The sequence below is a fragment of the Nothoprocta perdicaria genome, unplaced genomic scaffold, assembly GCF_003342845.1.
Source record: "Nothoprocta perdicaria isolate Ctin4 unplaced genomic scaffold, notPer1 scaffold_143, whole genome shotgun sequence".
Lineage (NCBI taxonomy): Eukaryota > Metazoa > Chordata > Aves > Tinamiformes > Tinamidae > Nothoprocta > Nothoprocta perdicaria.
Window position 1 is genome coordinate 515174 of NW_020454572.1, and position 10952 is coordinate 526125.

General features: G+C 52.9%; 1 protein-coding gene across 1 annotated transcript; it reads right to left on the reverse strand.

The window, feature by feature from the left end:
• LOC112943292 (C-C motif chemokine 3-like) lies at positions 1-1220 on the reverse strand. Its single transcript, XM_026034442.1, has 3 exons — positions 1154-1220; positions 616-727; positions 1-227 (listed from the first exon to the last, which is right to left on the reverse strand). Exons 1-3 carry the CDS (start codon positions 1218-1220, stop codon positions 122-124), a joined length of 285 nt encoding a protein of 94 aa, XP_025890227.1. The 3' UTR covers positions 1-121.
• Between the last annotated feature and the right edge of the window lie 9732 nt (positions 1221-10952).

Consider the following 10952-nt stretch of genomic DNA (forward strand, 5'->3'; position numbering starts at 1 on the left):
CGCTGTGGGGCCGGTGCCATCTGTCTGCATCCCAAACTTGCCACAGCCCTGTTCTAGGAGACGGAGTCTGAGTCTTTCCACCAGAAGGAYGGGTAGCCTGAACTGGGTTTTCTGGCCCAGATCACGGCGCGTGACGAGTCATCTTCTTTTCAAGTTCCATGACTCTCTTCGCCACCCAGGGCTGCTCTGGGTCTACGCAAATCTTGGCCCCCTTCTTAGTCTCAAACCTGTCAAGATTAAGGGGAAGGCTTGGTGAGGAAGAGCAGCTTCAATCCCACCTGTGAGCCAGCYGCTTTTCCTTGCACTTCCTTTCCCTCCCCATTGGCCCTGCAGGCTGCCCAGGGCGTTTGGTGTCTTCACTAGTTGCTCAACCCACAACTCAAGGCCTCCAGACTTATGTGAGCCCCTCTATGTTCCTATAGAAGGCAGCAGCAACATCTTCCCCTGCTTATGGGTTAAGGACAGCTCTCCAGCTGCTGTCACTTCCGAGGAAGCCACACAGATCTGTCCTGGTCCCCCAGATGCAGCAATGTCCCTGTCTCTAGAGGGGGTGGGTGAAAGCCTCTGTAATGATCCCAGAAACAGCACAGTAGTAGGGAAGTTATCAGGACTTACACAATTGCTGGATAGAAACATTCCTTGGGGGTCTCATAGAAGTTCTTCAGGACGGCGAGTCGGAGAACATGTTTCATGTAATGGAAGCAGCATTCTACAGGTGTGCGAGTAGCTGAGAAAGAGAGACACCATGAACACTGGCTTTCAAAAGCAATCTCGAAGACCTTTCTAAAGCGTGTCCAAAACACTTCCAATTTTGCCACCCCTTCTTTAAAGAGCCCCATYGGAGATCCCATCTTGGGGACCAGAGGAGGAACCGCAGCACTCAGCGWGTTCCCTCGGTGCCCGCGAGGCCTGGAGGCAGCTTTGCTGAGGCCCCTGGTGCAGGGTGCTCTATCCCTCCTGCCTGGCCCTCCGAGGACCTTCAGCCCTGGGACAACCAGGAGCCCTGGGCGTTGCTCCTCCGGATAGCAGCACCTTTCCTGTCCCACAGCCAAGCTTCTTGTCTGACCTTAACAGCACAAACCCACCTGGGTTTGCTGTTCCCCCAGCCCATAGAAGGAGCCAGGAGCCACTGGCAGCAAGCAAAGGGTCTCACCTTCTGTGCAGCGTGGGGACAGGGTGCAGAGCAGCAGCAGCACCAGGGCGGTCCGTGCACTGAGCATGGTGGCTGTGCAAAGGCTCTTCCTCAGCGCGGTGATGCTCTGCTGCTCCCAAGGAGCTCAAATGCTAGCCCAGGCATGGAGGCACTGCAATTTATCTACCTCCTCCCTAGACTTGCTGCTTTCCAGAGAATTTCTACCAAATTCCAGTGAAATCACTGTGTTTTTTGAGCCTGAGGGGCTTTCCGCTGTTACATGTGGGATCTTGAGAGCTGCAGACATATAATCCCTAGAAAGATAAGGGAAATAAACTCCAGCCACTTCTGTATTCACTGTAAACTGTGTCCACTAAGTGGGCAGCCACAGAGGTCACAGGGAAGTGAAAACTTCCTCTTCCAAGGAAGCACAAATTCAGTGGCTCCCAAAGCAACAGAGAATGGATGTGCAGAGATGATGCAGAGAATGCCACACTCTCAGCATGCAAGCAGAAATAACTGTGTGGAGAAAGTGAATAACTGGCTCAGTTCCATCACTTGTGAAATCCCAGTGGAGCACAAAAYACTGCAACCTCTTCCTCCTTCGACCCTCTGTGGCTGGAAAGATGAAGGATGTCAAATACTGCCAGAAATTGCATCACATTCTGGACTGTTCCTCCGAAGGGGTAAATAAGTTACCCGTAAAAAAATCCCATAATCCATAAACAGGTTTATAATTTGGAACTGAAGATTTAAACAAGAAAGGGGAGCAGCTGGGTGCTCCCTTGCAGAGGAGGATGATTAAGCCCCTTGGTCTCAGGACAGGGCCAGAGGTTTAGGCTGAAGGAAGAGAAGTTTGTGTTTTTTCTAGCATCTTCCTTCTCTTCGCAGCCTTGTAGCCTTGCAGGACCCACCGAAAGGAGCTGCAGATGAGGGTGAGCCTCTGTGCTAACCTGAGCGTTGCTTYCCCCTCTGTGCTTGACTTGCCCTTTCTCACGCAGTCACTCCAACCCGCCAGGAACTGCAGGTCTTTGCCAGTCACACACATCCSCTGCGCTGACGCTCATCCCTTCCCCAGTCCCTGATTTTCTCCAAGCCAAAGCATGGAGAAGCAGAGTCCCCRTGCAGATCCCCAAGGCCTCACAGTTCTCCCTCATGCACCGCGAGTCCAAACTCATTACTCCCCTATCCATCCTGCACGGAAAACTAAAGGATCGCCATGAGCTCTCCTCAGTTTTTCTCCCCGCTGAGACATCTGTCTTCTCCTTTGGTGTTGCTTTGAAGCAGCAGGTTATGTTCCTGCGCACAGGGATGGTGCAGATGAGCAGAGCTTGATCCCCTTGGGGCACTGCGTTGCTTGCACAAGGAGGAAGATGATGCCAGGAGGATGGAGCATGATGTGGTGCCTGGGTGAGATGGACTTGCTGGGCCACTGTGTGGCACCTTTCCCCCTGGCAGCCATGCAGCAGGACTCCGAAAGCAAATCATGATCTTTATTTTTTCCAYTTTTGCCCCTGCACCTGCCTCTAAAGGATGTCAACGAGATCCGACAGTGCATCTCACACAGCATCTTCCTCACACACTTCCCATTTAGCTCGTTGGGAAGCGATGCGCYGTTTGAGGAAGGGTGAAGCCACTTCTCCCTTCTGTGGAAGGAGACTGTCGCAGGCACCAGGGACAGGGGCCACGGGCCGCCCGGGGGTGCCAAGGAGCACAGTCTGTACTGCATGACCACAAGCCGAGGTCAGGRCCGCCTGCCCTGCCTGGCAGTTTTCCTCTGGACACGCAGAGGTAAYGTGTAGCAGGGGAGGCAGCGCTGAGCTCCTTCCAGCAGCCCCATCCCAAGGGAAACTCACAGAAAGGGGCACCSTCAGCTCCTGCATCACCGGGACCGAAAGGACGACCATGTTGCTCTTTCAGTATAGCCCCCTTATAGCTAAATTTTAGCATCCCAGGCCAGAAGGAGCAGTTTGGAGGAGGACCTGGCCCTTGCAGCCAGCTAACACGGAGCAGGGCACRCTCATCTCATCAGGGCCACATGTTCCCTAGAGCAAGGTCGTAGGGAATGTGCGTTACCTTCACCCATCCTCATCCTCTGGGATCTTAACAAGGGGCACCACATAGTCATCTGTGCCATTAATAGGATCCTCAGGAATGATGATCCTGTGCAGTAGAAAAGAGAAGACGCCAGGACAAGGTACTTGGTTTCTCYCAGCTTACATGGATCCCCAGCTGGCCACAGCTTCGGGGTGACTTTATCTGCTCCTTTCCCCATTAAGGAACTCAACAGAGTTGCCAAAGGACAGAAACAGCCAAAGTGACATTTCCTCAAAACATAAATGAATACTGGGAATGCTTTTAAAGCCAGCAACTCCAGAAGCGCTGGCTTGGAGAGACTAAAAATACCAAAGCATTCCTGAGCAAGCCGCCCGTCACCCAGCCCTCCTTTGCTGCCATCCCCATGGCAGGGACAAAGGTTGTGTCCCCAAGCCAGGGGAAGGCAGGCACCCATGCAGCACCCACAGCCTGGGGCAGCACCCAGCCTGCCAAAGACCAGCGTGTGGAGAGGATCTGGATTTGAGAAATAGGTAAAATGCCATCCAGTTTCAGTGCCTCTGGATTGYTCCCCCCCGATTGCCTTATTTTTTTTTTCCTCCTCTCCTCTTTCTTCTCTCTCAGATCTGGCTCATCTTCCCCTTTCAAGGCATCCCTATGGCAGCTAGACAACACACAGCTCCCTGGAGACCTCCTATTATCTGTTCTTTTAGTTTGGGGAAGGGAAAGGCTGATGCATAGTCACTAACTGAGGCATTCTGGAAAGCCCCAGTCCTGGCTGAGGTTCCCTTTTCATTTGAATGAGTTGCTGTGTTTATATTAAAAATATAAATATACTTATATGTCTTGAGTCTGCAAAAGGAAGAGGAAGGCAGCTTGGGAACATCTTGGATGCAGCAGGAGCGAGCAACTGTGCCAGTATGGAGAAGAAGGAGCCAGGAAGGCCAATCCACATGCTTGGAAACTGAGTCTGAGTGATAACCGAGCGCTACCTACTCCATTGGGAAAACAGAGCGGGGAGCAGCCGTATCGTTGCCTCACCACTTGGGAGAGCATCGGCTCAGCGCTGCCAAAGTGACCCGGCGACAGAGCAACAGCTCTGTTCATCTACCCAGACAGCACCAAGTTCCCAAAATGTGCCTCCAAGGAAGCAGTGGGACTGATAGGAATAAACCTTTTCCTGTTCTCTTTCATGCGACMCACACACTTTGAATTTTTCTCCATTTGTAACCTGAAATATTCTAGTTTTAATTCTTCCTGAGCATAAAACCCTTCCACATTGCGTTAGGGCACTCACTCTGTGGCCTCCTCTGCTCTCTTTCAAAGCTCGGCCCTACTCCGTATGCATCGATCAAACGGACACGATTTTCTCATTCATTCCTGGAGCCCAATCTCACATTAGGACTTCAGGTGCGCGTATGGCAGCTCCTGCAGGCTGGAAACACATTCCCCAAGAGGAAAATCCTGTCCACAGTCTGCRTCCTCCAACTGGACACTAGGGATCACCGAATACTGGAAACTGGTGATGTACCAGACTGCATCCTCTGGAGCGAGTCGTATCCAGACCTAGAAGACACAAAGGCAGAGCTGTAGGGAGGAAACACCCAGGAGCTCTTCACCAGAAGGGAATATTATTATATTTAATATAGTRTTAATATTAGTAGCACCATCTCACTGGGCCCATCATCTGCAGGATGGATGCTGCAGGATAAAGCAGCTCTTCGCTGTACTTTAAGACACAGAAGCTCACCGAGTCCAAGCAAGGCACTCCAGCAACAACTGCTGAGCAGATAGTGAGGGCAGATGCACCAGGACTAGAAACTAGGAGAGAATGACAGAGAAYTCAGGGAAGCACTTTTATGCTTCCTATATCCATCTGGGATATACCAAGCTACATAGCAAGGACTTGGAGTCCTGAAGGTGAACTGGCAGTGGAGAAAGGAGGGTAAGGCTGTTGACTTCCCACTCTTGGGTCATGCCAACTCTTTCCAGCTTTATCAACACAAGAAGACGACTCAGTGTAGTGACCTCCCAGGCTAACACAGCAAAACCCTGCTTGGAGAAGSGGACTGGTAAACCTCTTTCCAGTACAGATCTTCCAGATCGGAAGGTGGCAGGTGAAAACATATCTAGGACCTGCTCTCAAACAGACTTAATTTCCCCAATGGGTCTGATCAGCTGCAYTGAGGCTAAGTGAAGGACAGATCTGAGGTGTCATGTGGAGACTGGCAAAGTGGTGCTGATCATAAAGGAGAATCCATGTGGGGAAGGCTTTTGGGCAAGGTGGAAGTCTGAGCGGGAATARGGCTTGGGGAGGATTTCAGCCCTGATCTTTCTCAATCCATCTAGAGCTAGAGAATGTATAAGACAAAGCAAGGGAGACCTGCACTAAGTCAGCTTTTAGAACAAAGCTGGGGTCAAAGYTTTGAGAGCAGATGAAGCGAGGGAYGGACCATGGAAACAACTTCATCTGGAACCGGGAAACTTGTAATGATTTAAGTCAGAATAAAATCAGTCCAAATAACTCCAAGAAGAAAGTAGAGCAAGCTACAAAYTTACTTGTTGCTGCATTTTTCATTCTTGCTTGAAGCTGGGTGAATTTGTAGCCTGAAAGAAAGAAAAAAAGAAAATCAATTTTGAAAAAGTAATGAAAAAATACTTTTCTTTAATCACAATATCCAGGAACTGGATGTAAYGCATTTGTGCTGACTGTGTTCCACGCTGGAAAGCTGACATCACTTCCTTCCTTGGAATACTTTCACTTCTTAATTCTGGAGAAATAAATTCTTATTTCATAATCTTGCAGCATATTTGGCAGAATTGAAGACTCCTTCAGGTCTGACCTTTGCCCCATTGCCCAACATCTGAAGGCCGCAACTGAGAGAGTCTGACCACAGCAGATCCTGAACATCTGCATTTACCTTGTGGGGATTCAGCTGCCAAAGGAGCCGTGGCCACACTGCCCTTCTCCCTGCCTGCACGTAAGCCCGGAGGGCCCCCGGGGCCAGCTGCGCATGGAGGCCCRGGGAGGCTGCACAAGAGCCGAGAGGGCCASGGGCCAGCTGCACAAGGAGACCCAGGGAGGCSACACGAAAGCCGCAGGGCCAAAGGGAGCGACAAACGCACGGAGGCCGGTGGTGGCAGCACGAAAGCCCAGAGGGCCAAWGGAGCCAACGACACACGGAGACTCGGGGAGGCTGCACAAAGACCCGTAGGGCCGGGGCGGACAGCCCAGGGTGTCCACGTGAAAATCCGGAAGGCCGAGAGAGCAGCTACGCATGGACGCCTGAGAGGGCGGCACGGGAGTCCGCAGGGCCCGGGGAGATAGCTGAGCACAGAGGCCCGAGGAGGCCRCACAAATTCCTGGAGAGCCCAAGGCACCACCCATGCATGGAGGCCCAGGAAGGTGTCACAAAAGCCCAGCGGGTCTGGGGCCAGTTGCGCACAGAGGCCCGGAGAGACCGCATGGAATCCTGGATCCTGAACTCCACCAAGTCATGATTGCTGCAGCCAGGACTACCCCCACCTTCACATCTCYACCAAGTCCCTCTCTATTTGTTAGTACCAGGTCCAGTTACCCACCTGTCCTCGTTGCCTCCTCCACAGCCTGGGTCAAGGTTACTGTCACAGCACTGCAGGAACCCCCAGGACTGCTCGTGCCTCGCTGCGGTGTCTTCCCAGCTGCTCTCAGGGTGCTTGAGGTCCCCTGTGAGCACCAGGGCCTGTGACCACGAGGCTCCTCCCAGCTGCCTGTAGAAGACCTCATTGACCTCATTGGCCTCATTGGCCTCATCAGCCTCCTCATCCCCATCAGGTGGCCTGTAACAAACACCCACCACAGCACTTCCCCCCTTAGCCTGCCTTTTAACCCTTCCCACAAGYTCTCCACCTGCTCATTATCCTCTCCACCTGCTCCTCATCCACTCCCAGGCTGAGCTCCRTGCCTCCCAGTTGCTCTCTCACATACAGAGCGACTCCCCCACCTCGCCTTCCCAGCCTGTCCTTCCTAACGAGCACATGGCCTTCCATGACAGYGCCCCGGGCATGGGAGCTATCTCACCACRTCTCTGTAACTGCGATGAGATCCTGACCCCAGGACCACACGTAGATCTCCAGTTCCTCCTGTTTATTCCCCATGCTGCATGCATTGGCGCCCAGGCATTTCAGGGAAGAAATGGAGCCTGCAGGTTTCTCRGGAGGGGTGAGAGGACCCTCTATAGTCATCTTCCCCACTTCCATGCTCCCACTGGACACCTCTGGCTTTGGCTGCATCACACTGATTGCCCTGTCCATGCAACATTCCCYRCTTCTTGCCTAGTTTAAAGCCCTCCTAAGCAGGCTGGTCAGCCTGCTGGCAAGGACACGAGTGCCCCTCTTGCTGAGGTGCATCTTTCCCCACTAGTTGATGGTCTTCAAGCAGCGGCCCATGGTCATAGAAATCAAAACCCTGGTGCCCAGACCAACGGCGCTACCAGTTGTTAACCTGCAATATCCACCTTTTCCTCCTTGTATCCATTCCCTTCGGTGGCAGGATAGAGGAGAACACAACCTGGGCTCCCAGACCCTTGACTGCCATCCCTAGGGCTCTGAAACCTCGATTGATGTTGTTCCGTTTCCCCATGGCGTCATTAGTGCCCACATGAAACAGTTACAGGGGGTAATAGTCAGAGTCTGGACACGCCTTGGCAGTGTCTCCGTGACATCCCTGATTTGAGTCCCTGGCAGGCCACAGACCTGTCCCACGTGTATGGAGGCCCCAAGGGTCTGCACGGAGGCCTGTGGGGCCCCGTCCCGTGCACAGAGAGGCCCCTGGAGGTGGCATGGAGGCTGGTAGGGCCCCCCTTGGCCATGTGCACAGAGCTCTCAGCGGGGCCACATGGCATCCCGTAGGGCCCCCCGATCGCGTGTGCACCGAGGCCCCTAGGACTCCCCTGTCCCTGTGCGAATGGAGGTYCCAAGGGGCCACACAGAGCCCCATAAGGACCCCTGTCCTTGTGCACGGGGCGGGGGCGGCAAGGAGGTCCCTCGGGCCCCCCTTCCCTGTGCACACGGAGACAGCGCGTGTGCCCCGAGCGCACGGAGGCCTCAGAGGGCGACAAGGAGGCCTGTAGGTCTCCCCTGGCCTTGTGCACATGGAGGCCCCTGGGGGCTCCATGGAGCCYCACAGGTATCCCCTCCCCGTGCACACAGAGACCTCGGGCGGCAACATGGAGGCCCCAGGAGGCAGCATGGAAGGAGGCCTGTAGGGCCTCCCTGACCCTGCATGCATAGAGGCCCCTGGCAGCCGCACGGATGATCATAGGGTCCCCCCATGCACACAGAGGCCTGGGGGGGCACATGGAGGTCTGTACCCCCCCACACCCCATGTGCATGGAGACCCCTGGGAGGCACACGGAGTCCTGTAGGGCCCCACCGGCCCCTTGTACAGAACCAAATAATTGGACTGCAAAATGAGCACCTGGAGATGGAAGGGATGCAGCAACAGTTCCTGAAGGCCAATAGTAATTGTTGCCCATGAGAAGAAGCAGACGAGAAGCCTAAACTCCTCTCAGCTGTGCGCTGTGCATGTCGGCCTTCATGGGYTGTCTCTGCTACAAGCTTGTGTTCTCCACGGCAGCTGGTCCTTGTGGAGGGCTGCTCTCCAGAACCCTACCTGTGAAGCCCCAGCTCCTACAACACAGGCAGGTGGCCTCGCTGAGCGTCTCCTTTCCTTGCAGTCGCTGCTGATGGAATTGCTCCGCCACAAAGGATGCTTTTCCCAGCTGAGAAGATTTCTGTGTCGTGGCAGCAAAGTCAAAGCGTTGGAGCTGGACTCTGCAACCTGGGCAAAACGTGTTTCCTCAACTCGATTCTGCAGTGTCCGACCTACGCTCCCCCTCTGGCCAATTACCCGCTTTCTGGGGAACAGAGACAGYTGAGTGAGTACTTGTGAACATGTTCCTTGCAACCTCCTGGACAACTCTGTGAGGCCAACTGCAAGTTTGGGGATTTTGCCTCTAGGACCTGGCTTTTGGAAGCGCATTGCTGGCACGTTCAGGATGTCAGGGTGTTACAGAGCGCTTGCTTCCACTTCGTGCCCTTTGCTCAAACATCAAAGCAGCATTTCTTTCTTCCCTCCTGCGAATGAGAAAGGGTGCTGGGATGTAAGGCATGAATACTGGGTCTGTGGCTTTCCATACRTTAAAGGCTGATAGAGTTTTGGAGTAGAGCATTGCATGTTCTCCGTGATCCCTCACAGCCRTTTTTCCCTAATGCATGACCGCTGTGAGAACTGATGGGGTCACTCTTGAATCGTGAGACGAGGAAAACTACCAAAGAGCAGCAGGACAGCAGGATGAGCCTGTCCGGCTCTTGCTATGCAGCTCCCTAAAGTGGGGCTGGGCACTTGTCCTTGGGGTGTCCATCAGAAAACGCACACTAGTCCAGACTCACTGGTTAATGCCTGTGCACCCCAGCTGGACGCCGTKGGAGAGGAGAGCGTGGAACGGAGCGCAGAGACTGCCCTTACAGTCACACCGAGATGGCTCTGCCTTCAGGTTTTCCACAGGCACATGGRCATCTTGCCCTAGACTGAGGTGGTCTTTTCCTTGGCAGGCTGTGAGAAAGGCTTCTGCATGGTGTGCAGGACGGAAAGGCACATTAACCACGTGCTGTCCCAGCGTGGCGGTGCCGTCGTGCCTATGGCTGTCTGGAAGGACCTGGGGGTAACTCCTTCCGACATAAGCTGCGGTATAAGTCGCTTCTGATGGTGCTCTTGGTCTGAATCTTCAGAAGGTTTTTTCATGGGTGCAAAGGGTTTGGAGAGCTTGCTTTTATTTAGGAAAGAGCTTCCCATGGCAATGGAAGTGACCATGGAATTTTATGACTTCCTTTTCACTATGGACAGCACTGGAAAGMCACTAGAAGCTATTTCCTATGTGGGCAATAGAGACATCACTGCTACTAAGAGCAATCTCTTGCTTGGCAGCGACCTGTAGCAGCCTCAGGTAAAAGCGACCTCTCAACAACCACCACCAGCCACACGCCCAGCTCTGGCCTGACCGAGGCACAAATGATGCGACAACYGTCCAGCGCAGCCGTAAGCCTAGGACTGACCATCAAAATCTCATTCAGCRGCGACCTCAGAGCTGGTTGTTCTCCACGTCATACCGGTCCTTCTCCAGGGTGCAGCCCACAGCCGCCTGCCCCCCTGCACGCGGCCTGGGGACGTCCACCCCAGCTCAACACTCCCCCCTCAAAACAAACAAACAAAACGGTCCTTTCAGGCATTTTCCATCTTCACGCTTGCACCATAACTGAACCGCAGCAGCAACAACAGGTCTACAACCAAAGACGTGGAAAACTTTCCCAAACTTAACATCAGGCAACAGTATTTCCTTTCATTGTGACAGTAAGGAGCACGGGTGGCACCCGGCAAGTGCTGCGTTTACAAACCAAACGCTAGGAATAGGAGGAGCCACGGTACAGAAATTCCAAAGCAACTTCCAACACTGACCAAGATTTTATTTTTATTTTTTAACAATAAAAACAAACAGCTGTGCTCTGAGCAAAAACAGGATCTCAAAAAAATTCTTTGAAGTTTACTAATAGCATTGCAAAGTAAGGCTTCCCAAAGAGTTTTATTAAAATAAATTATTTTCACCTAAACATTGACACAATTCCTTTCATTAAATCGCCTTTAAATGTCCTAAAAAACAACAGTAAAAAAAAAAAGTTATGAATAATTCTAGATAATACTGGGCTCCTTCTAAAGGACAGTGATACT